This window comes from Bos taurus, chromosome 2 (genome assembly GCF_002263795.3).
Source record: "Bos taurus isolate L1 Dominette 01449 registration number 42190680 breed Hereford chromosome 2, ARS-UCD2.0, whole genome shotgun sequence".
Classification (NCBI taxonomy): Eukaryota; Metazoa; Chordata; class Mammalia; order Artiodactyla; family Bovidae; genus Bos; species Bos taurus.
Window position 1 is genome coordinate 44653939 of NC_037329.1, and position 27125 is coordinate 44681063.

General features: G+C 34.0%; 1 protein-coding gene across 7 annotated transcripts in view; it reads right to left on the reverse strand.

Moving 5' to 3' along the window:
• Positions 1-1987: 1987 nt before the first annotated feature.
• RIF1 (replication timing regulatory factor 1) overlaps positions 1988-27125 on the reverse strand; it is a 60326-nt gene continuing 35188 nt past the window's right edge. For 4 of the 7 annotated variants that reach the window (XM_010802073.4, XM_002685359.7, XM_024980695.2 and 1 more), the window contains exons 21-36: positions 26043-26142; positions 23804-24068; positions 22582-22624; positions 21491-21693; positions 20852-20951; positions 19629-19748; positions 18479-18630; positions 17496-17576; positions 17360-17414; positions 13776-16994; positions 11727-11873; positions 11351-11428; positions 11146-11261; positions 10606-10759; positions 6963-7071; positions 1988-6499 (exon numbers count right to left, since the gene is read on the reverse strand). In XM_010802073.4, coding sequence (XP_010800375.1) covers positions 6285-6499; positions 6963-7071; positions 10606-10759; positions 11146-11261; positions 11351-11428; positions 11727-11873; positions 13776-16994; positions 17360-17414; positions 17496-17576; positions 18479-18630; positions 19629-19748; positions 20852-20951; positions 21491-21693; positions 22582-22624; positions 23804-24068; positions 26043-26142 — 5157 coding nt within the window. In that variant the 3' untranslated portion in view covers positions 1988-6284. The remainder of the gene's footprint in view (positions 6500-6962; positions 7072-10605; positions 10760-11145; positions 11262-11350; positions 11429-11726; positions 11874-13775; positions 16995-17359; positions 17415-17495; positions 17577-18478; positions 18631-19628; positions 19749-20851; positions 20952-21490; positions 21694-22581; positions 22625-23803; positions 24069-26042; positions 26143-27125) is intronic. The other 3 variants (XM_010802075.4, XM_010802074.4, XM_010802077.4) reach the window with 3 other exon arrangements.

Consider the following 27125-nt stretch of genomic DNA (forward strand, 5'->3'; position numbering starts at 1 on the left):
AAACAAGTACCAGAATTTACTTTTTTCTTTTTAAATTTTATTTCAGATTAAAGTGCGTTTCGTTAAAAATGTTTCAATATCCAGTTTCGATTGGCAAGTGGTAACAGTCAACTCTCAATAGATCATGAAAGTTTTACTGTGGATCAGACACAGATTCTCTCTCCTTCAACCAGTCAAAATGAACCTGAAAATACAACTTTAGGTTCACCTGCTTCAAACATTGTATAAACATTAAACAAAACTGACTGTACCCTATTTCCCATCTGCTAGTATAGGTAATCAAGGAATGAACACATACTTCTGTGAAGTTTCAACTTAAATCATTCGACTTATCAAATATAAATACTTTTTGAATGTAAAACTAAGCTCTCTTAGATTTATCAAGTGATGAAAACAAAAATATTATAGGGCTAATAAATGACTGATTTGGCTTCTCTCAGTCCTCTTCTAAGTGCATATTAGTCAAGTCTATCCACAAGAGGTAGTGTTTAAGATCGAAAGTAATTGATTACTCACCAACACAGAAAGCAAACTCCCAACCCCCCCCCCAATTTGTTTTACAGGTGTGATTTAACCAATTAGTGCCAGATGCCTTTCCTTTACATATCACGTCCCTTAATATCCATGGCAAATACATAAAAATGTTTTAAGAATTTAAGGAGAAAAAGGTATACATAAAAAATACTAAACAACAGTAAGACATAAATGAAATCAGGGGAACTCATTTTATAAAATAAAATCTAAATAATGGATACAGAAATTAAATTAAAAAACCCTATTCTGCCAGCTGAAGTAACCAAACTGACGACATGCCATATATGAACAAAACAACTGCATATGTCAAGGACTGGCACAATTTAAGGGTCAGCAAGTAGTAAATATGTAATTATGTTCATTATTACAGGCCACCCAGTCTTCAGACTACTCAATTCTGCCACGATAGCATGAAAGCAGCCAAACATGTAAATAAGCACCGCTGTGTCCCAGAAAAACCTGATTTACCAACAAAACAATTTTATGCATTGTCACAAAATATTTTCTTTCCAACCATTAGAAAACATAAAATTCATTCTCAGTTCCTTAAATGTAAAAAGAAGTGGCAGGCTATGGTTTGTCAATCCCTCCCTGCTCTTTAAAAACTTATTGAAGACTGCTGTCTTTTGTTTCCTATTATCAAAATCAACTATTAATTCCATTTTTCTACAAAATTTCCATTCCATAAAAAATAAATTCTTCAGACACCTGTTATTCAATTAAGTATCAAAACAGCTATTATTCTATATTCCATTTTCAGTTTCATGACACTATTTTGAAAGTGAGCTTTCTACTTCTATGCAGTTCATCCATTTAAGAAATCAGTCTTTTGTTGGAATTATTTACTGATGGGAGGTGGAGTATAAAATATATTTCTAAACAATTACCCAAGGGATTAATAAACTATTATGATACTGTATTACATGTAGAATAACTCAGGGACCACTGGCTGTCAGCTACTTTCAAAATTATAAAGATAACTGTTAACTTAATGGTCTAATTCTTTATTGCTATTTCAATCGATCTTTCTCTTCTCTTCATCATTTATCAGTGCATCAATCTCAATCAACATGTAAATTTGCTGATAAACTTAGTTTCATTCAATTATAAAATGGTACACTGTGACATAAAGGTATTGTTCCCTCTCTTACATGTAGAAAACCAAAAGCTACGGAGGTTCTTTTCTTCCATGTGACATGTGACATCAATTTAAAATACTGTCTTTAATTTTATAATCACAGGTAAAGGGAGAAGTTAACTTTTATTCTAATGGCATATTTCAGGGGAGTAAGCATTTACAGCTTGGCACTTAGTTTTAACTGTTCTTTGGTTAAAGGCTTGGCACAGAAAGAAAAAAAAATGGTAAAGATCACACTGTAAAATTTAACATTCTATTCCAAGAACTAAATGAACGCTCATAATTTTATTAGACTACAGATCTAATTTACAGATCTTCAAATCAAAATGAATCAGATTTTAATGGAACTTTCAAAGAGCAATATACAAAACCTGGCATATAATAGACACAATTAACCGGGCCATGAAAAACCACAAAGACCAGATTTGTTTTACAGATTGAACAATCAATAAATTTTGATAATCAGTTTTTAAAACCCATTACTTCTGACATTTCCTTAATTAAGTGCTTTAGATGAGGGCAGTTCTTACAATAAAAGTATTTATTTTTAATAAATATGAAGGAAAATATCATCTTAAAAGAATGCCCAAAAAACCCTCATTTTTGAAGATCAGACTACTCAACTCTTTCAACTCCATTTTGCAACAAAATAGGAAGTTTCAATCACATACTGTCACAGCACTCACCAGAGGTCTTCAGTAAACTTGAATATCAAGGCACAGAATGGACTTGTCAGAATGGACTTACTATAGCACTGCTAACTTCACTGCCAAATTAACCTTTGTTAGGGGTAGCCTATTTTCAATGTTTATTAATAAAAAAATGAAGTCCTATAACCTAGAAGGCAAGATTTAGAGACTAAATTCATCTCTAATATTATGAAAATTTAAAAAGAACATAATTCGTATATACTCATAAGACTCCACATTGTCCGAACTGCTTAATCAGGTTCTTGATAACATAAAATACTTATCTTCTATATTAAAAGGCCCCATATTAGGCAAAATTCTACTTTTAACAATTTTATTTAAAATTTTTAACTTTAATATGAAGCCTTCAAGACCAGTCAGAATCCTCAATTCAGACATCTGAAAAGGTTTCTTAAAAAAAGACTAGTAGTTATATTTTGTGGCAATAATTTTAAGGATATACATCTGCCTGGGTTACCAATTGCTAATTTGGATCTTGAAGCCTCTTAGACCTATGACCACAAATGCAGTACACAGACATCAGCATTTGTATGGATCACATGGAAATTCTTAGAAATGAACTATTAGGCTCTCATCACATACCTACTGAATCAGAATCTGCATTTTAACAAATACATGTAGGTTTGAGAAGCACTGTATCAATTAATCGGAGAAGGCGATGGCACCCCACTCCAGTACTCTTGCCTGGAAAATCCCATGGACAGAGGAGCCTGGTGGGCTGCAGTCCAGGGGGTTGCTAGAAGTCAGACACGACTGAGCAACTTCACTTTCACGCATTGGAGAAGGAAATGGCAACCCACTCCAGGGTTCTTGCCTGGAGAATCCCAGGGATGGGGGAGCCTGGTGGGCTGCCGTCTATGGGGTCGCACAGAGTCGGACACGACTGAAGTGACTTAGCAGCAGCAGTATTAATTAATAAAGTCAGGACTTCACTCTAATGTTTGTATACAAAGTATAAGACCTTTCTAATGGCTTAGGGATAAAATGGACATGTGTTGTAATAACAAGCAGGCAGCTAACTCCCCTGACTCAAGCCCCAGCCTAATAACATTAACAACTGCTTTTTTTAACAACCTCTAACCCTGGCTCACAAATAATCTCCCAGAAAATCAGTTATGAAGAATACTAAATAGAAACTAGGCTTTTCTTAATGGATTATAAAGTCAAAGTCAGAAGGAATGGCATTAAAAGAAAATGAGTTAAGTTTTCACATTTTTTGTTAAATTTCAACTAAGCCTGCCTTTAAAACAGCACTCACTTTTAACTACTCATCTCTTTAAAAATCAAAACAAAACTCTACTTGTACATTTTCCACATACCCCTCCCATTTTTCCAATTTCCCAATTTTCTTGTCTTCCCTCCCACCTTTAGTCAAAACATAACTGAATTTTCTTGACATTTTTATGATTCTTAAATGTAAAACACTTCTGACTACTACCAACCTGCAAATAAACAGAATCATGGGAAATTCATATTCAAATCTTATTTTTGACTGTTATTCTACTGCATTATTAACCTAAATCATCCTATAATTGACAAAGAAACTAGAGCAAAAGCTCTCCACTATTCAACAATGGCTTTCAAACTTGTTCAAACTGCAGAGCATCTTTAATTATGTGCTCACTGAGATACTGGAAATTCATTTTTGAACATCAAAAATTATACTATGGTTCTACATGCAACTATATTCTTTATAAATGCATAAAATTAAAAATGACATTTGAGTGTTCTTAGTAATGTCTGTCATGTTTTATTAACCATTAGAAATTATTTGAAAAAACTTATTTCACTTTAATGGTAAAAAGACACACACTGGAGCTGATCATGGAATATTAATGCTTTTTGCTCTTCCAGAAATAGTAGAAAAATCTGCAGAAAGTTTTAAGGCAATATTGAAAATAAGGAGCCTAAATAAACACATAACTTTATCAACAACTAAGATTTAGCAAATTGGTTTTTAAATGTTTTAGAATATATCCTGGTTAAACCAGGATGTTCTAAATTTAGTATCTGCACTTGCACCAAACTTGTGATTTAAGTAAATGGTATTCATTTTGGTCACATTTTCTGCTATACTGTCCACCTTCCCAGGAACTTCAGTCCACCAGCAGGTAAGTTTAGCTCACACAAATATTAAGATATGAGGTTGTGAAATGAGTTAATTCTGGTTCCTCTCAACATACATACCTATCCCTTCTACTAACACCTGTTCAATCAAAACGTGCCTGTTTACTCACATAGAACTTGGGGAATAAATGACAAATTAAACCAAAATTATAAGTGTTTAAATTCAAGCTACAATCCTTCAGGTTCAATGGTCCCAGATTTTCTTTTAAAACCATCCTCAGCATATAAATACCAAACTTAGACCCCAAAATATTTACAATGTAATGATAATGGATCATGAAAATGAAACCAACTTTTATCGTGACTGGGTGGCAGTCCCCTTCTGAATATAAAGCTAACCAAGACACAAGGATTAAACTTTCCATAAGTTGTTAATGAATGTGTGCTTTTTCAAGTAGGGGTTACTTCTGAATTAAGTCTAAAACTGAGATTACTCATTCTATTTAGAAAACAAGTGAGATATTTGTTAAAAAGATGAAACAAATATGGGAAAGGCAGGCACTAATACCAGTTGGTAAAATTAGAAATGTTTTAATTACATACACCCTATTTTTTTAAACTGAATAAAACATACATATTTTAAAGAACAGTTTTCAGATTTCTCCCAAGTTTGCTTTAGGTATAGGTGGAGAGCAGATAAGCTCTAGGTTTCTTATGATCCAAGTTATAATGAAAATACTCAAGCTAACTCCCCATTAAAGAGAAATGTAACGAGGCACTATTTCTGGTGGCTAATCCCCTCTTTCAAACCAAAAGGGGGGAAAAAAAAGGTTATGGAAATGAACAGCAAGGTTGTCATGTAACACTTTCTCATTTCTCGTATTTGTTCTGCTTACTTTAGAAAATAAACTCATGTTTAACTATTAACTAAGTACAAAACTTTTTGTTGTTTTATTTGTAGATACAGAATCCTACAAATATCTGCAGCAATCCCATGAAGCACGTCTATTATCCATACTGATATCTCAGTATTCAATATATACAAAATTATGTTTCTATTAAACAAAGGTATTCACAAGAGGCTACAGAAAAACTCATGCAACTAACGAAGACTGAAATTTATAAATTAAAGACTTAATCTATACATAATGTACAAACAGTCGTGCATTTTTAAATGAATAGTATGTATCTCATAAGAGTGTATTTTCACAGGCAAATGCTGCTGCACAAGTATTTGCTAATGCAAGTGAATGGAATCACTAAATTCTGCTTTAATATTTAACCCCTATAGTTGAAACTTTTGATTATTTTTCTTGAGAGCTGTCCAAATGAAGCTGCTCTGTCTGTGAAAAACATTCCAAAAAATTCTTTTGCCTCTCATTTGGGGTGTTTTACCAAGAACAAATTTCTTAAACCTCAAGCACCAAAAAAAAAAAAGAAAGAAAGTATAAACATCTTATCAGTTAAGCAAAAACTTCAAATAAAAAATTTCAGTTTTTCTTACTTAGAAGAGGTATATTACATAAAATGTTTCATTAAAATATGCATGAGTACGTAAAACAAAATTTATGCTTTTGCTTGTAGTTTCTGCTTTCACATTTCAGTAAACTACTTTAAGTTCTGGAAAAACTATGCATAGCAGCCAAGAAAATATGTTACACAGGAAAGATTGCTCTCACTCACAAAATTAACTTAATAAGCTATTGTTCTTTAGCATTTGAAATTACCAACTTTGCAAACATTCAGTCCAAAATTGTGCTATATTTCAGAACTTACTTTATGAGTCAACAAATCCAGTGATTAAAAAAAAAATAATTCAATTTTCTCTTAAAACACTAAAAAGAATTTTCATGGGCTGGTGACCTCCAACGTGACTGCAGATTTTTAATTATAGAGTTTGCCATGCTACCAAGTTTCTCGTGCATTTCAAATAGCTGGCTTCCTGAATAATTATAGAGATCTTCTGAATCTAGTTGAAGAGCAAGTGCGCTAATCTGTGCCACAAGATTTTTAGATAACGGAGCTTCTAAAGCAACAGGATCAATTAAATCTAAAGGAAAGAGAAGAAAATAGCACTATTAAAATCTATTCCAGATACATCTTAACTTGCATCTCCTTCTAAGTTAATAAAAAATTTAAGTGCCTAGGTTTCAAATTAAGAGTGCTTGCTGAGGTAGTCCCCGCTCAAGATAAGAGAGTGAGGCTACAGAAAAATCACCACAGCTTATTCCATGCCACTAAAGAAATCCTGACTACTTCATTTTCATGAACATAACTGGATTGCAATGTTTAGTTTATATCCTGATTCTAGATCTTGATAGAATAAAAGTTGTCAATTAGAGAAAAAGCAACTGGATATACTAGAAGTCAGTTATTTTTTCATGTATTTGACAACTATCACACAAAAAAATTCACAGAGCATGCTCAAATTAGAACTAAAAGCAGAATAACAAAGTATTTCTTCAATAAAGTCAACCAATCTTATAAAACTGTCCCGTTTTGTTAAAATATACCTGAGGCAAGTCTTTCTTCATCAGGAGAGATAGATTTATTTTCCATTCCATTTATTGTTTTTTCAGAAATATCAAAAACTGGAATCTCTTCTAGTCCACGAGACTTCACCTTGATTTATGCATTAAGATAAGTAAAAATAAAAACAAAAGTGACAAACTGAGTTATTTTTAACAGGACTAATAATAATAAAACCACTAACACTGGAAAAGAATCTGACATACTATGTTGTACAGTCTGGCTAATACTGTTAAGAACCCATGGTTCTACTAACACAAAAACAGAACTATGTAGTGTTTTTTCAAAGAGAGGTTAAGGAATTTATATTATTTCTTAATGAATTTGTCCAGAAATATAGCCGTGGTAGCCAAGAAAAATTACATTTTATTCTCTAGGTTTGGGAACATGGGAAAAGCAAGTCTAAGGCAGACATTTTCAAGCTTAAATATATGGACTTCTATTTTTAAAAAGAACACAATTTTCAAAGGTCTGGGAACAGGGCTTATTGATTGCTGATTGAGAAAATGCTACTTTCAGATTGTTTCTGCTGTTTAGTCATCACATCGTGTCCAACTCTTTGCAACTCCATGGACTGATAATTTCATCCAAAAACAAAGACCCCTGAATTCAATGACTTAAATTTATCAAATTTAAATTCCCCCTTCCTCAACACCTGTCCATCAACTTTTTAACCATTCCCACAACTTAGGTTTATAAAAATGTGAAGGGACACTACCTGCAAGATTTGTAATCTGGAGAATAAAATTAAGGGGTTATACTTAGCTGCTTAAAATCACTGGGGGTTGTTTATATACAACTGACTCTCTTGGCCACTCCATAGACTACAGCCCACCAGATTCCTCTATTCATGGGATTTCCCAAGCAAGAAAATTAGAGTGGGTTGCTTTGTCCTTCTCCAGGGGATCTTCCTGACTCAGGGATCTAACCGGCATCTCCTGCATTTGGCAGGCACATTCTTTACCACCGAGCCACCAGGGAAGCCAGAGTTCCCGTATGACCCAGAAATTAGATTCTGTTACAGATACACCTAAGAAAAATAAAAAACATGTCCACACAAAAACTTGTATATGAATGTACATAACAGCATATTTGTAATAGAAAAGGGTGTAAACAACCCAAATGTTCACTAAGTGATGAATGGATAACCAAAATGCTGTACAATCACAGAATGAGGTATTATTAGGTTGGTGCAAACGTAATTCTAGTTTTCACAGTTGAAATTCATCATTTGATACTGAAATACATTCCAAAATAAATGTGGTTATGTTATACATCATTTTAATGAGCATTTCTCGCTTTATGTTTTTTTGCTAACGACTTATTACTTGCTATTTATATTTATTTAGACTATGGAAATGATATTACACAAAAAACAAGTGTGAGCAGTTTTCTTATTTGAGTTCAAAATGAGTCACAAAAAGAGCAGTCAACTCACAACATCAGCAACGCATTTGGCCCAGGAACTGCTCGTGAACATACAGTCCAGTGGTAGTTTAAGAAGTTTTGAAAAGGAGACAAGAGCCTTGAAGATAAGAAGTATAGTGGCTGACCATCGCAAGTTGAAAAAGACCAAGTGAGAGCCATTATTGAAGCTGATCCTCTTACAACTACAAGAGAAGTTGCCCAAGTACTCAACGTCAACCGTTCTACAGTTGCTCCGTGTTTGAAGCAAATTGGGAAGGTAAAAAGGCTTGGTTAAGTGGGTGCCTCATGAGCTGACTGCAAATCAAAAACATCATCATTTTGAAGTGTCGTCATCTCTTATTATACACAGTAACAACAAAACATTTCTCAGATTGTGACATGCAATGAAAAGTGGATTTTGTACAAAAACCAGCAATGAACAGCTCAGTGGCTGGGCTGAGAAGCTCCAAAGCACTTCCCAAAGACAAAATTGTAACCAAAAAATGGTCATGGTCACCGTTTGGTGGTCTGCAGCCCATTTGATCCACTACAGCTTTCTGAATCCTGGTGAAACCATTACATCTGAGAAGTATGCTTAGCAAATTGATGAGATATACCGAAAACTGCAACCCCTGCAGCTGACATTGGTCAACAGAATGACCCCAATTCTTCTCCACAATAACGTCTAGCTGCATGTTGCACAACTAACACTTCAAAAGTTGAGTCAACAACTTGGGTTACAAAGTTTTGCCTCATCTGCCATATTCACCTGACCTATCGCCAACCAACTACCACTTCTTCAAGCATCTCGACAACTTTTTTCCAGGGAAAACATTTCCACACCCAGCAGTAGGCAGAAACTACTTTCAAGAGGTTCATCAACTCTCAAAGGATAGATTTTTACACCACAAGAATAAACAAACATTTCTCACTGGGAAAAAGGTGCTGACTATAATGGTTCCTATTTTGATTAATAAAGATGTGTTTGAACCTAGTTATTCATATAATGTTTTAAAATTCAAGGTCTGAAACCACAATTACTTTTGCACCAACCTACTATTTAACCATAAAGAGGAATGAAGTACTAATATTTGTGAACCTTGAAAACACTATGCTCAGTTAAAGAAACCAATCACAAAAGACTATATACAGGTTATAAGAACCCACCTTTTATGAAATGTCCACAATAGGAGAGACAAAATTAATAGTTGCTTTGGGGGTGGAAATGCAGTGACTGATGAATGGGTAGATGTTGTTCCGTTTTTTAAAAGAATAAAAAATGTTCTAAAATTAGGTCTTGGTGAAGGCTGTGGTACTTTGTGACTGTACTAAAAAACCACTTGTGTGCTTTGGGTGGGCGAATTTTATGGTATGTGGTTGTACCTCAATAAAGCAGTTTCAACTCTTCATCTTACAAAAATGCAAATTACTAATAGTTTTTGTTTTTCTTGAACTGGTTAAATGTTTTAAAAGATCAAACAAAATTAATAATAAATCAAGGACTTTTAAGAATACTGAAGTCTTCAGTAGCCTGCAAACTCCAATCTCAGAAATTCTAATAGAACACCATTTTCACTCTTAACATACTCCGTTTTTTATTTATTCACAGTTTTGCCTATCGATGAATACATAAAAGGTTTCTGAATGGGTTTCAGACAGTTTGTAAACTCTTCTGAAATGATACACAAAATTTTCTGTATGTATTTTTAGAGGGAAATAATCTCGGTTTTCATAAGAATCTTAAGAAATGTCCATAACCTGAAAATGTTTGTGTGTATTAATTAAAAAAAAAAAAAAAAAGTTGATAGGAAGAACAAGTTAAAAAAAAAAAAAGATCACAACTGCTTTGGATATCAAAATCAAAATACTGTTAACCACAAATCTGCAAGATTTTTTGGGAGTAAATGTTTAGATCTGAACATCTAGGTTTTAGAAATAGCAGCCAGGAAACCAATCACTTAGTTGGTAGACATAAAAGACGAGCTAGAAAAGTAGAATTCAAAGAATAAAGAGGTGTAATACACAATAACAGTACAAAACAAATAAGTAAACTTCTCTGTGGAATTATAAATCAACCTTCTAAGTTACTCTTGACTGCAGGATAAAGGAAGTTAAGGCATCATATAAAATGAGCTTTTAAAGCAATACTTGCAATGCAAACTTTTGGAGTTGTACTGTTTCATCATTTACTCATACACAATTTAACATCTACGTCTTTACCTGCTGCTCATGATATATTCTGAGAGCCTTTTTAACGTTAGACACTTTTGGAGAACGGATAGGAAGAGTTTTTATTTCAGATGCTGTAAGGGTACTCAAATCGCCAATTGTTTTTATATTCTTGGCTCTAATGAGCTGTCCCAGTCCTCTTGCCCTAAAGAGATAAGAGAAACAGGAAAAACATCACAAAGTTTTATATTTTCTATTTGTAAGGGCCTATCCAATTGAATTTCCTGATTTAAGCTCAATCATAACAAAATTTACATAGACACACCTATCCCACAGAGGATGGACATACGTGCATTTACAACAAAATTTGAATCTGATGTATATGCCTGGCTCAAGCAAGATCAACCGTTCAATCCTTCTATTACTGCCCTATCTCAACCATCTTCCCAGCTGTATTTTCATTTACTTCTAAAATAAAATGTGTGAAAGTATGGATAAATCAATCCTAAACATGAGAACCCTGATCATTTAAACATCCCTGTTAACAAAGCAGCATCTCTAGGTATAGGCCAGAGATCAATAACCACTTACCACATGTTGGATGTAATCTGAGGTAAAATGATTTCAACTGGTGCTACACAGTTCACCAAAGCAGGGTAAACACTTTCTGTTGGGCATGGCACAGATTCCTTAGCCATTTCTGCAATCTTAGAATAAATTTCAAAAGCTGTTAAACAGAGGTCACCTAACTGAACATGAAAATATAAAGTTGCATGAAAACTAAAGCACTTCTTACTAAACACTTCTTTGAGCTCTTAAATTTAGAGCTACGTGATCCTGGGGACAGAAATCCTTTGGCTGAAGTGGTATTATGCTAGACAGAAGAAAGGAGAAAAAAATCTCAGAACCCTAGATTTACAAGTTTATTTTTACAACTGACAGACTGTAGTCATATCTTACAATTTTCAGAAAATGTAAAATGTAATAATAATACTACTGGATCAATTACTGGCTGGCTCATCAATGCTTCTTACCACCTCTTCTCTTCATGTCTGCTTTAAGCAGACAAAAGAAAAATATATCCAAACGAAGTATGCTTTGTTTCTTAAAAAGACAAATTACCCGATGCAATTCTGTGTTTGCATATGTATTTTTTAAAGCCTACAGCTTACCTTAGATTGCACAGTAGGTGAAGTTTTAACACTTTTTACCATGAGAGAACTATTTGAAGAATGGCACCTAACAATAGAGCATCGCCTATCAATGTCATCTGCCAATCCTGCTTGGTATATAGGATCTGCAAAGGAGACACGGCGAACCTGAAAACATTTAAGTCATGTTTTTATTTTTAAAAAGTTTTAAAAAAATACCATAAACTCTCATTATAAGGTCAGCCAAAAATAGCATGTATGTTTGGAGGCCTAATTTATCTTACTAGAAGCCAACTGCACATACTTGCAGTTGTTCCTGGTGATTGTTTTCACAACTATTACTCAAGACCAAGGGTCATTCCAAGTATCCATGGTCTAATACAAAGTACAGCAACGAGGAGAATGAAAGGATAGTAGCAGAAACTTGATGAAATTGCATGTGACAGTTAAAAGTATACAAATTTCTACTAATCTCATAGGCTTACTACAAACCATAAAGAACGAGGTAAAGAGGCAGAGACAGTACTAACTGGCCTTTGGTATACCTTAATAATCTCAGTTCTTAATTCTTTGAGGGTAACAGAGTCACAGCAATGGGTGAGATTTTTTGTTAAAACAAAAACAAAAAACAAAAGCTTAGCCCAGCTTGAAGTTATTTTGGCCTTTTCTAAACTCTTTATTCAGCTACTCAGCTGTCTGGTAAAAGTATCCAACGGGGCATGCAAAACCATAATATGTATATAAATGTCTTATTCCCAAAATATTGGGAACTTTCTATAAATATCTGCTATAGAAAACTATCATATGTAAATAAAAATTAAACGAGCTACTATCAAACAAAACATGACTACAGTTAACTGGCATTAATAATCTAAAGTATACTGAAGACATCATTTCATCTTCATAAATTTTTCAAGAACTTCTATGACCTATTTAAACCTAAGATTAAAAAAAAAAAAAAGGTAAAAGACTCAAAAGCAAAGCAAGACCAAACTAAAAACCCTCAAGTGTTAAGTTTTCCTAAGAACTAATCTTTGAACTCTCAATTTAAAAATTTTTAGTATATTTGGGGAAAGTTTTCACAATGTGCTGGCTAAAGGCAAAATTACGTGTCAGTATGATTTTATCTATATATACATGTTTGTATACATAAACACATATATTCCACAGTAAATGGTAGGTCCAATTTCAAAATTAAGGAATGCCCACACAGTACCTTTATAAAATAGTTATAGAGGACAAGTGGAGCTATGTAAAGCACATGCAACTTTTCCTTTCTAAACTATGTGCAAGTCACAGGGTCAGAGACTAAAGCAGATACATAGGTAATCCATATGTGTACAAACTACAAGAATTAAAATGTAGTGAAGAAGATGGGGGCATTAACAAGATTAATTACAAATGAAATCATACGCAGAAATTAATGAAGGCATAGCCTAAAGAAATTTTTAATTGTTAAAGGTCTAAGTTTATATAAAGACATGTGAAACAGACAGGATAATGTCCTAGTACACAGTAAGTACTAACTAAAGCTCCTTTATTGGTTTCTAAGTGTTTCCTTGTGTATTATATAGCAGAGAAAAAATCACCATGAGAGATTATCAATTTTGCAAAATGTGAAAAATGGTGATGGTTGTATAAAGATTTATAGCTAAGTGTTAGGCTTCCCTGGTAGCTCAGTCAGTAAAGAATCCACCTGCAGTGCAAGGCACCCAGGTTTGATCCCTGGTTCAGAAAGATCCCCTGGAGAAGGAAATGGCAAACCACTCTAGTATACCTGCCTGGAAAATCCCATGGACAGAGGAGCCTGGCAGGCTGCAGTCCATGGGATCGCAAAGAGTCGAGCACAACTGAGCGACAGACACCAGGTCCTGAAATAAAGGAATACCTAAAGGGCTTCAGTCTTTTTCTCAACGTCCACCTTCTGCCTGCCCTCTTCCCTGTCATAGCATATATTCATAACGAATGGTCATGTACGCCCAATATCCCATCATTTACCAAGTGTCAGCAAGTGGCCAAACTATCCCAATTAACCTTGGACTCATGAACATTCAGCATCCATCCCCCTACCTTGTGGACAGGTGACGAGATTTCATCTTCTTGGGGTCTTTTTAGTCCTCTCTTTAAAATGCTGGTGGATGGAGAAGCCAAAGGAGACCACACACAACGTGTGTGCATGCCACTAGGACTCTCGTTTGCTGACATGAGTAAAGGATCAATATCCTTCGATTTTTGAGGAGATGTATTACTGTCTTCTGATATTAGTCCAGAAATATCTGTTTCAGATGTCAGAGGTTGTGCTATCTCCTCTACTTTCTCTGAAGTATGGTGAACTTCCGGTAAAGTTTCATTACTTTCCACTACCATCTGATTGTCATCTAACTGTGTTTCCTCCAATTTATTAGGTTCAGTATTCGTTTCAGTTTTGTTAGGGTCAACCTTTCCTTCTTCAGTGATCATCTCAAGTGTGTCGGGAACAAAGTTATTGACTTCTACATCTAATTCCTTTGTTTCAACTTCTATAGGCAGAGAAGCCGTGGTAGTTACATCTTCGTCTTCGGTTTCAGTGACGTGGTCAGATTCAGTAGTCACCTCACAAACCGCTGTTTTTTCACAATTTTTCATTTCAGCGTTCATTTCTTCAGATGAGCCTGGATCAGATTCATCACTTCCTCCACCTAGCTCCCCAACCGCTATTTGTTCAGAGATCTCTACCTGAGCATTCACTTTTACAGATGTCGGAGTATCCGAATAATCAGTAGCTGAATTAAATTCCTCAGTTACTGCTTCATTGGCTTTCAGTTTTTCAGGTGTATCCATTCTTTCACTGTTTTCCTCTGTTACTTCTTTCCCTGGAATACCAGTTTTGACATTCTTTTGTTCAGAGAAGCCAGCTTCAGACTGATCATTTTCTACATTCAATTCCATAGCATCTACTTCTGGATTTGATTCTGCATTTGATTCAACAATAACAATGTTCTCTGTACTCAATTTCTCTTTTGAAGTGGCCTCTGACTTTTCTTCTTTAGTCTCCAAAGAAAAACATTTCAGTGAAATATCTTTGGAAACATCTAAATGTGGGTCAACAGTTTTACATTTCTTATTAGATGGCTCCTGGGTTTCTAGAGATATTGCTTCCTCAGAATCCCTACGAGAAGTTTCTTTAAATTTTACCATTTCAGAAGGAAGAAAGCTTTGAGTAGTATTTTCTTTTAACTCAGTTTCAGATATAATTAATGAATCATTAGTAGTATCATTCTCTTCCTTGAGATCCAAATGAAAATTCACACTATGATGCTCATCTAAAAGTTTAACCTCCGAGGACAGATCAGCTTTCGAAGTTTCTGAAATAGATACAGGTGTTTCCCCATCTGTCTTTTTTGTTTCACTGACTTTTACATCGTAATTTTCTGTATCCTTTAACCCAGTAAATGACTTTTCCTGAGACTGTGATTTTTCTCCACAACAATCACAACCTTTAGATCGCCTCACCCTCCTACTTCTCTTGTGCTGGCATTCTACTGTCTGAAGAGTTTTTTCAGAAAGCAAAGAAATGTCTGATGTCCCTATTTTTGAGGATTCCCCCATGCTATTTTCTATAGAATCTCGCTTATGTAACCTCTTACTGGCATTTCTAGTCCTTAGATTTGATTCTGGTACAGAAGGATTTGAAAAGGAATGGTCTGCATCTTTGTTACTTTTACTTTCTCCCTCAGAAGTATTCAATACATCATCATAAACTTGTAATAAATCTGGAGATACGGTAGAATCTTGAAGACTTACAGTAGTACTTTCATCTCCTTTTTCACAGATTTGAGATTTTATATCTTTGTCTACTTCAGGATTCCCTTTATAATCATGTGCCTGATTTTCAATTTTTATACATTCCTGTTTTACCATTTTCTCTTCTTGATCTTCCATGTCAACATTGTCACTGCTTTTGTTCTTCCATTTTCCAGATCTTTTCTTTTTAGAACCTTCTTCTTTTGCCTCAGAACTATCAGATTCTGAGTTTTCAATGCTGGAAAGTAAACCCTGGGATGCTCTTCTTGTTTGGTATCGTGTTCGTCCCCTTACTGGTTTCTCAGAGGATTTATCTGCAATGTCCGGCACACCATCTCCTTCAGATTTAGTATTCTCAAGATCTGGCTTTCTTCTATTTTCATCAATTTCAGCATTAGCACTGGTCTCCCCAAAAGCCTTCTCATGTAAATTATTTCCTTTGTCAACTAAGTTTCCCTGTACACTTTGTTCAGAAATCAATTTTTGCTTAGGTAAAACATCATCTTTTACATGTAACGGACTCTTCTGCGGAGTCTTTTCTTCTTCTTTACGTCTTTCCCTTTTTTGATGATTATTTTCTTTATCTTGGCTATCAGTGGTTGGTTCTGCTGTTTCTGAACGTCGCCTTAAAGATCGCCTAAGGGTTTTCTGATTTGGAGTTACCTGAATATGACTATCCTCATTTACTGTCTGATCCGTTATTATGGCTGGGGGTGTGTTTTCTTTGGATTCCAAGTTAACTTCTAAGGTTCTCTCTTCTACAGTATTGTTTTCTAATACAGTATTCTCCACTGTTGATTCAAGCATTGTATCCTCAAACTCCACTGTAGATTCAGAGAGATGAACCTGATTATCTAACACACATTCTGTCTGATTAAGCAAGCCAGGTGGGTTATTTTCTAAGGCTACTGTGCCATCAACAGATTCTTGAGTACTTTTCTCTTGTTCAGATCTCATTAAGGGTTTAGACTTTTTACTCCCTATTGGTTCAGATTTACTCGACCTTCGGCTTGATCTCTTAGTCCCATGTGTTATTTTTTCAGAGTCAGATTTGGAAAGAGCCACTTCTCTCTTCTTTGCTTTTGATGGATTATCTGTTTTACCCATGCCTTCCTGGTTACTTTTCACTATTACAGTTGATGACATATTATTCAAGGGTGATGGACTAAAAGGTCTATTTTCTGAACCATCAAACTTTTCCAAAGTAATAAAGGATTGCCTTCGACTTGTAGGCTGTAAGGGAGCTCCAGAAATGGTGGCAATAGAAACCGAGCTACTGCTGACACCAGATGGATTTTCTGTAGTAGATGCACATTCTGTTGGTTTATTTGAAGCAATTAAAGCTTTTTTTCTGGCATCATTATTACTGCTCAGTATTTTTGGACTGGTTTCCTCAATAGAACCACACTCATTATTCAAAAGGGAAGCCTTTTCAAGATGTTCATCCATACCGCAGTTTTCCATGACATGTTGAGGAACGACAATGTCATTCTCCTTTTGTTCCTCCTGCACAAAAATGTACACATACATACAGATTAACCAGAAAATAAGTCTGACTTTCTGGAGAAATTCTGTTTAAAACTTCAGCAAGTCAAAGGGCAATCTGGCTTTCAACATTTTAAAAATATTCCAAAGGTGATGGTAGATGCTCATTAATTTGTGTTTCCAATTTAAGTATTTGATAAAGCCAAATACATTTAAACAAACATGCACTCACACAGATACAGATCCACACATAAAACAACTATAATTCTGCTAAAGACTGCTAAGGAGAGTTAAGACATTACAGAACAAATCTTAACGTTAATATAAGAGACTCAATAATGGAAAGCTGATTTGAAAAACCCCAAAATATGAAAATAACAATATACCTTAAATATCATCTTGGAGTCTTCTTTTGATTTTTCAATTAAAGTAGAAATTTCCCTGAAATAAATAAGTGTGCAAATTAGAATATTGTTAATAAAGAACCAGAAAATCAGTTACTTCAGCAATTTCTATACTTACATAGATTCTTCCTGACTATACTGAGAAAATAAAGTATCTTGTGAAACATCCAGATTATTATACATGGCAGGAATATCACACCTGAAAAAGATTTTAAGACTAACTTTAATATTGTGTCTATTAAGTTTCTCAATCGTGTCTGACACTGCATCCACATGAACTGTAGCCCACCAGACTTCTCTGTCCATGGAATTCTCCATGCAAGAATACTGATTTCCTTCTGCAGGGGATCTTTCCGACTCAAGGATTAAACCTAGATTTCCTGCATTGCAGGCAGATTCTTTACTGCTTGAGCAACCAGGGAAGCCCCTTGAGAGTACCCTGAAAAGCAAGGAGATCAAACTACTCAATTCTAAAGGAAATTAACCCTGAATATTCATTGGAAGGACTAATGCTGAAGCTGAAATTCCAATACTTTGGCCACCTGATACAAACAGCAGACTCATTGGAAACGACCCTGATGCTGGGAAAGATTGAGGGCAGGAGAAACAAGGGGCAACAGAAGATGAGATGGATGGATGGTATCAACAACACAATGGACATGACTTGGAGCAAACTTGGGGAGAAGTGAAGGACATGGAAGGCTGGCGTGCTGCAGTCTTTGGGGTTGCAAAGAGTCAGACATGACTTAGCCACTAAACAACAACTTCAATATTTGATATTCTTACAATTAAGCTTACAATTCTATATTTAGTTACCTTTTAAGAATATAAAATCAAGTCTTAGATGCCTATTTCCCAGATTTTCCATGAAACCATTTCCCTGATCTTTCAAGACCTTAATAAAGGGATTCAGTTTAGGAACATTTGGTGCATTTCAAGATAGCCCGACACACTATGAAATATGGCCATGTACAATCTTTTTGACATTTAAAATACAGTACAATATACCAGTATCTTAGTTCTAAACTCAAAATTATGTTTGCTGCATGAAATCTAAATGTAAGTACAGAAAACTCAATTCAAGATAAAAGTACTACAAACCTCTTTGTTTTGAGTACTTCTTTCTGGTGTTCAGTTAGTATTCTTTCCTTTGTTTCTTTTACTTCTGGAGGTATAAACACAAAGTCAGTAGACTTTTCTTCTTCCAAAGGCATTTCACCCTTTGCTTTTGGAGTTGAAGAATCTAGTTTCAACTGGAAATTAAAACAGTAAATGCACATTTTGAGTTTCTAAATTATTTTCCAATACATCAATCAATCTCTCTTTGGCACTCTGATAATGGTTTTTGATGATGACTAGGAAGTTTGAAGTTCAAACCTATAGGATATTCCTGGATAATTATAATTAGTACAATGTCCCTAGTTTTCTTTTCATTCTGCTTGTATTAAATACTCAGAAAATAAAATTACACCTCTTTAAGAAGTAGGCAAATGTGTGCTTACCAGGGAAGCATGGGCAAATATGTTTTTCAGCCTAGCACACAGAAATCAAGTGGTTTGGCAGGGAAAAAGTACATCTGTGATTTCAAGTTGAAGCACAAACTACTCAAGTAAAAGTTGCCAAAATCATATGCCCGACATACTAATATTGGTACCCAATGCCACTTTTACACAATTGCAGAACAGCTGTTTCCATTTTACTTTATAATGCTACAAGACTGTGTCAAACTTATTCTTTAAAAATATTTTTCTTTCATTTTCCCAGAGCCATGGTCTTAAGATTCTAGAATAACCCCTTTACTGGAGGTCCTAGAAGAAAGACTATCTGAAACTTGGTTAATTTGCCACTAGCTACTAGATATCTAGTTTTATATATGAGGTTATGACAAATGTCTTATGTAGGCATTCTCTTTCTAGTCAATAAAGGAAGCTCTAAAATATTCTTTCATCCTACCTAAGTTATTCAAATCTAGTTTCATTCTATCTGAAGAGGGTTACTGCCTGGAGTAATTATACTAAATAAACACTTAGTATTATGCAGATTTAACTTTACTAAGAAGTAATCATCTCCCAAAGTGTCAAGATTTCCATACCATCTTAATAGTCTTTCTAGGCCAAACTATATTTCCCTATAATCCCATCTTTTATTTAGTCCGTAACAGCTTTTTCTTCCAGTTAGAAGTTGTATGTTCTCAAGCTGGTATATATATTAATATTAAGAGTACTATTAAATACACTTTGGAAAAACATACTTTAGCTGGTGGTTTCATACTGTCTTTTGTATCCTTTGTTTGTGCCAAAAAAGAATCTCTTTTTCCACTTGATTTTCTTTCCATGCCACTTATCTTCATATTTAATTGGGAATTTTCTGTCTGTTTTTATAAAAATAAAACAATTTCATTATGTGCAAATATTTATCCTTTTCACATTGGTAATTACAGTGTAATATTTATATCAAATTTGAGTATTCAAATCTACTAGATCATGTCAAAGAAAACAAAGCCATTGTCTAATACAGTAACAGCAAATAGATTTGGTGTCTCCAACTTATACAGCATTAGTTTCGCATCATTTAATTTTATAAATTCTAAAATAAGCTATACCAAATAAATATTCTAAAAACAAATTACAGGATTCAAATATCCCACTTATTACTGGAAACTTTTTTAACAGAAAAACCCAAACCATAACACTTTAAACAATAAAACATACATGACAGAAAATACTATCAGGCCCTCCTACCAGATTATATGGTTTTTTTGAGCCATATTACACTGAGTCTCAAAAAGTCTAGATAATTTTCTGATGAGAATTTTAATTTTATCCAAAAAATAAAACTAAATAGAGTACTTAGCTATGTTTTCTCTTACAGGTTCTAAACAAATAATAGCTAGACTCTTTTGTTGTTGAATAGGAACAAAGTGTCTAAGAGTGTTCTACCTGATGAGTATATAGTACTTTTATCTTTACTCCTTAATCTTTATAGTCATCTAGTATTATTAACCACAGTAACCTTGTTCCAAATAGAAAATGTGGTATCAATGATTTGTTTCTCTAACAGAAGGAATGAGATTCAACAGAAAGAAATGAGAAAATGAAGTGTAGCTCTTAGGTGGGGAATAGTAACTAGAAGTCCTAGTTTTACAAAGCAACATTTAACCATATCTTAATAATTCTGACCTCTGTAAAACAATACATGGGGTGTCAGTTTTTTAAAATAAAAGATCATTAATGAATAAGAATTGGGTATTATTTACATGAGAACCTATGGTGAAATTTACTGCCTTTTAATTTGTAAGTTTTCCAGGCCACACAACTAACTGTACGCAAAACCCCTATGTTGTGGAACTCTTCTGTTCAGGTTTTATCTCTTCAGTCAGTCTTAAGTTTCTGTCCTTTTTAAAGTTACACTGATATCCAATAAATCACTCAAACATCACATAAAAGTAAACAAAAACGCCCCCCCTCAACCTACCATATCTGAATATGGTCCACTGGATTCCTCCATAATTTCAACATTTTCCAAACCAGGCAATAAAAGCAGAGATTTTTGTTTGGCTTGTTTCAGTATTGGCCTTCAAATATAAGTAAATATACTTTGAATTAAGTAGTACTGTTGGCACATTAAGAACAGTTCAATTACAATTTTAAAGTGATAAAAACACATCCAGCTTAAGACTGTTTCTTACTCTACATACATAAAACCAGGAGAAATTTACAGACAATATTAGAATTTTTCACTAAACTCTTCAGTTTCTGAATTTTATTCTTTAAAAACTTCTCAAACTTTCACCATAAATTTCAAACAAGAGCAGACTGTTACATTAAGTACATATCAGCTAGATTTAACAGCCATCAGCTTCCTGCCCCTTGTTGGAAACTCCTTTTGTTAAGCATAATTTGAAACTGCTTTTTATGTTTCTAAAACTAAGTTTATTCTAAGGACCAAAGCAAAGGGTCAAATAATTTTAATAATTACCGTGTACTCCAAACAAGAATATTTTAACTAGGAAATCCTCTACAGTGATTCTACATAAGGATTTATGTTAAAACCAAAATGTCAATTTACATAATCAGAACAGAGTAACTATATAAAGTTTTATTGTTAGCATACTTTAACTCCTCAGGATAAATCAACATCGTCACTTTAGCAAATGTGGCATTCCAGAACTGAGCACTTTGTTTTCTTATCTGTTTGTTCTTGTGTGAAAATATTATGCATAATAATGGTGAGATCTGTTCAAGAAGTTCACTGTCGTAAGTTCCAGTGTAGCTGACATGTAGACAAGCAATTATATCTCCTAGTAGCTTTTCTAACTAGGAAAAAGAAAAAGTTCATTAGGGTAACACTTAGAAATGTTACTTTTCAGAGAGAAAAAACAAAAGCACAAAGCATACTAAACAACTCACAGAGTACGTTATTTCAATTTTTAAAACTCAAATGACTTTAAAACAATTTTTATTGATTTATTTTTGGCTGTGCTTCGTCTTTGTTGCTGCACAGGCTTTTCTCTAGCTGCACAGAATGGGTGGGGGCTACTCTCTAGTTGTGATGCTTGGGTTTCTCATTGGGGTGACTTCTGTTGTGGAGCATGAGCTCTAGGGCACACAGGCTTCAGCTGCTGCAGCACGTAGGCTCAGTAATTGAGCTCCAGGGCTCTAGAGCACTGGCTCAGTAGCTGTGGCATGCAGGCTTGTATGTTCTGCAGGATGCAGGATCTTCCCAGATAAGGGACAGAACCTATGTCGTCTGCATTGGCAGACAGATTTTTTACCACTGAGCCACCAGGAAGTCCTCAAATGGCTTTTTAAAAGCTCTCATCACCTTCAATATATAATACTCTTTATAAGCTGACAAGAACTTACTTTATTGATAGAACAGCTTGAATTCAAGCTTATTTTACATTAACAGAAGAAATTTGTTTTCACATAAATTATGAGATTAATAGTTGCCTAACCTTGGAGCCAATTACCTTCACACATAAAAGAATGAGACAGGAGTAGTTGAGTTATATGAATTTAAGGCAATATTATTAAATCATGAATGATCCTTGGATTATACCCATTTCATATCAAAAGTTCATTAAAATTAAAGCATAATGATATCCCTTTAAAATAATCAGCAGAATTATATTGAAGGGAGACATTTAAATTCTAAAACTTTTCTTCATGAAAGTATGTTTTATGAACAATGTCTATTTGTACCTTGTTGTTCATACAACTATACACTTTAGGAACTTCATCAAGCCTAGAAGAAAAACAAAGAGTACCATTTATATTTTAGAACATAAACCTAGAAACACTGTAATGCAGCCCAAAACTGAGACGTATAATGATATAAAAAGGTGCCCAAAGACTTAACAAAAAATGTCAAACTGGAAACATTAAACATGAAACAAACATGTCTTTTAATACAGGAGTTAAAGAAAAACATCTGGAATAGACCTCAAAGTATTACTACTAGTCACCTATTTCTATGCTTTTTAATGAAGTTTTTAAACATGAAACAAACGTGTCTTTTAACACAGGAGTTAAAGAAAAACATCTGGAATAGATCTCAAAGTATTATTACTAGTCACCTGTTTTTATGCTTTTTAATGAATTTTTATGAAGTTTAAGGACTAAAAAAGACTTGCAAAAATTTAATAAATTTGAAGTTCCATTAAATCTGTTCCTAAAGCTTCCTCTGTGTTTATGAAAAACAGACTGTATTATTACTGAACCACATAAGCTTGCTATAAAGAACACTGATGAATTCTCTCAAAATGCTTCTTTAAAATATGTTGGGATTTTTTCATGGTTTTTCTCTTATATACTGCTTGCTTTGGTTCAAATGCAAAGGGTAATATAAAACAACACAAACTTCTGGAGAGTAATTCAGAAATTTAAATGCACATACTTTTTGAACCAAGAATTTCATTTTAAGCCCTGTTCTGCAGGAATAGTGGGCAAATGATTTATGTACAAATATATTGACCTGTGATATTGTTAGTTATGAGAGGAAAGACTAGAAAACATGTCCAACAGGAAATTGGGTAAAGTGTCATGGAGTCCTGTGCAGACATTAAAAACAATGAGATACTTAGGTTAAGTGAATATCATATACTTAACTGCTAAGTAGTATGTCAAGTCATATACATTATATATTTAACATGTAAGCTTTTTGTATTAACAATTCTGTAAAGAGATGCACTAAAGTAAAAATTGTGCTGGATTAAGAATGAAAAATAAAGGGACTTCCAATTGCTACCTCATATTTTACTATTTGAGCTATCTTTTTAACAAAAGCATAGTTTCATATATTATCCACTCCAGTAAACTTTAAAGATTAAGATCTTTAACAACAAAGCTGATATGACAACAAGTTTGCTACCCATATCTAGTTATATATGTTTAAGTCTAAGAGCTATTAAGGCAAAATACTTACTTTGAGTTTTCATAAAATAATGCCAGAGGTCTTGTTAAAGCTGCAAATATTTTCTGGATCATAGAAGGCAGAGAAATATGTCCAAGTAAATTGGAAAGAATGCTGGTGATTGAGTTGCCAATAGTGAGGAGAGTATCAGAATGTACTTCCTTGAGGCTCAGTGTGTGAAAAGAATAGATCACTCTCACAATAAGTTTAATTAAAGAAGCCAACTTCCCTAAAGGTTCCTTCTTCTTTTTGGACCAATCTGTAGGTCTCTGTGGTGCTAAGATAAAACAGTGACAGCTTTTAGAATTAATGGTAATTAAAGCAAACTAATGTAATTAAATGAAACAATATGATCCACTACTTTGGGAAACAGTGTTTTACGCAAGAAGCATCAATGGATGAGTAACTCATGAATCAAAGTATGCTGAGTAACAAGATATTTATGAAGTCTCAAAGAACTTGCCACAAAACATTAATTTATTAACTGTGTTTCCTAATGAATTTTATAGTGCAAAACCGACAGATATGATCTTAATCAAACAGTAAATGTTATCATTATCAATAGTGGGACAAACTGACTTACATGCCTGTTGACATAATGCACTGATAAGAAAACACCGAATTACTTCTGTAGCATCCCCATAAAGAAATAAAATCTCAATCTAATATTGAGGAAATACTGACAAACCCCAATTGAGAGACCTTCAAAATCTAACCTTGCCTTTACTTCACTTCTAATGGTCATGAAAGATAAGACTTGGGAAATATTTTAGATCAAAGACTTGTCTTACAAGTGCTGTGAAATGTTCTAGGAAATAAAAGTAGAAAAGGGGGTGGGGGTGAAAATAAGGCAAAAGCATCAACTGATAACTGAGGAACCCTAGTAAAAAGTAGTATCTGTGTTTAATTTTTGCAATGTTTCTCTAAAACAAATTACAAAGTAAAAATTATCAAAAACTCTCAAAGTGATCCTGATGCATATTTATGAATAGTAACAATTTTATTTCAACTATTTGTAAATTTTGTTTGCTCTCAGCTTGTGCTGGCAGTTTTTAGATTTTTTCCCTAGTTTCAATAAATTTCAATAGCCAGGAACACCTCTTGCAAGATAAGGATTGAAAACAAAAAACATTTCTAATTCTGGGTTTATAGATCATGGATAGAAATGATATTCAGTTAATTCTTATTTTTCAGAAGTTAACAAAACATGTAAAACTTTCAACAACGGGATCATCATCTATGCCTTATCAAACTTCAGGGGCTTAAAAAATATATTCTGATATCATTTGCTATATAACCTTTCTATATTTAGAGAATTTTAATTTTCCTGACAAAGAGGTAATTAGATTAGAGGTAATTAGATTAAGTATTGTTCAGTCTGAAAGGGGACTAAGACTAAAGAAAAAAATCTATTTCTGTGGCTTGAGGCTGGGATGCTTTTATTACCAAACAAGTTTCTCTATATTACTGTAAAAATGAAACACCAAAAAACTACCCCCACCCCAAAAAGCCCTGCAAATATTTTATGTTCTAGAAATCTTTACACTAATTCAAAGAAAGATCTTATTAAAGGAAAATTGAGTATGTTCCCACTCTTTAAACAGGAAAAGTAACCTTTAAACAAAATACTTCTTGTAACTAGAAGGTTCTTTTCTATTCAGTATGATAATATATAATCATTGGTAGAAAATATATAATTTCAAAGAACCAATTAGTACATTAACAGCTCATAATATAATTTAGAATTAATCAAGGCATATAGTTATGAAAATAAGATTTAAGATTTCAATTGCTGAATTTTATACAGTAAAAACTGTGTTACACTTTTAGAGTCATTTTACATTTCCTGTAAAACCATAACCAATTAACCACTGCCATGATTTTCTATGCAGTTTAACATCAATTCAATGATCATTTCAGATAAGGCTATCAAATAAGAACATTTTAACTAAGTTCAAGCTTTTTGTCCAGATAATCCCTTGTAACCAGATGGAGTAAGTAAAATCATCTGTATTATTAGGCAATCTCTACATAGGACAAAATTTGTTTCTGCATCATAAAAAGGGGTTATACACTGCAGGGGTGGGTGAGAGAGATACATCGAGAGAGAGAAAGAGAGCAGCATGTGAACTAGCAAAATAACATGGTTATATAACATTAAAAGTAGGTAAAATTAGATGGGAAAGCTATTAGGATATGCCCTGATACAGTTCAGACAGCCTTGCTTATACTGAATGAATAAAATACTTACATTTAGTTTTGGGTTGATATTTAATATTATATGGTGAAAAGTCGATGCAATCAACCATTACAGTAATAATATGAGTGATCCTATCCAAGAACAATAAATTCTGGAAAAGAACAGTTAGGTATTGCATGACAACCTTTTAACTAATGGCATGGTTTATAAAACTTGTAAGCATGAATAAAAAATATAACTTTAACTCCCATGTATGACATATAGTAACACACACCATAGTTTATGCCATTTAAGACACATTAACTGTATGTGTGTGTGTGTTAGTCCTTAGTTGTGTTCAACTCTTTGTGACCCCATGGACTGCAGCCTGCCAGGCTCCTCCACCCACGGAATTCTACAGGCAGGAACACTTGAGTGGGTTGCCATTTCCTTCTCCAATTAACTATATGGTTATGACTATTTCCTAGTTATCTGCTGTGTGCCAAGTATTCAATACTATACCTTTTTTTCCCTCAATACTGAAATGGAAGTGTTCACTAAACCCATAAAAACCAAACATAAAAAAGTTGCTAAGCTCCCTGATATTCTTTCCATCTCCTCCCTCAGATCCAAATGAAACAGAACAAAGGAAATCCCAGTACCACCAGTCAAGAACATCTCAAAACAAAAACAAAACAAAAAAACGCAGTGAGCTTTCATAGAAGAAACTGACTAACAAGACATAGGGAGGGTTCTGAGAAAAAGATCTGATCGTTATTAGAAAAACCAAACGGGTAAAAGACTACTGAAATTACAGTTCTATACAATTGCCCTTCCTTTATTCTCCAATACTGTTCACTTCTCCAATTCACTGGACTAATTCACAGGTCTGCCAAAGACAACCTTCCCCAGTGGATGTTAAGAACCAAGAAGGGGAAGGGAGAGCCCTGCTGGCCTGTTAACCTATGAATACCACATGGAAGGTTCAGTCCAAATGACAATCTACACACCCCTACAGAAAAGACATGAAAGATCTAGATGCTTCCATCTTGATCACAATTACAAGGCAAAGCTTCCTTATAACTACAATTTGCTATCAAAGCCAGATAAACAGGAGTTCTCTCCTGGGTTAGGAAACACATTCCAGCTAATAAT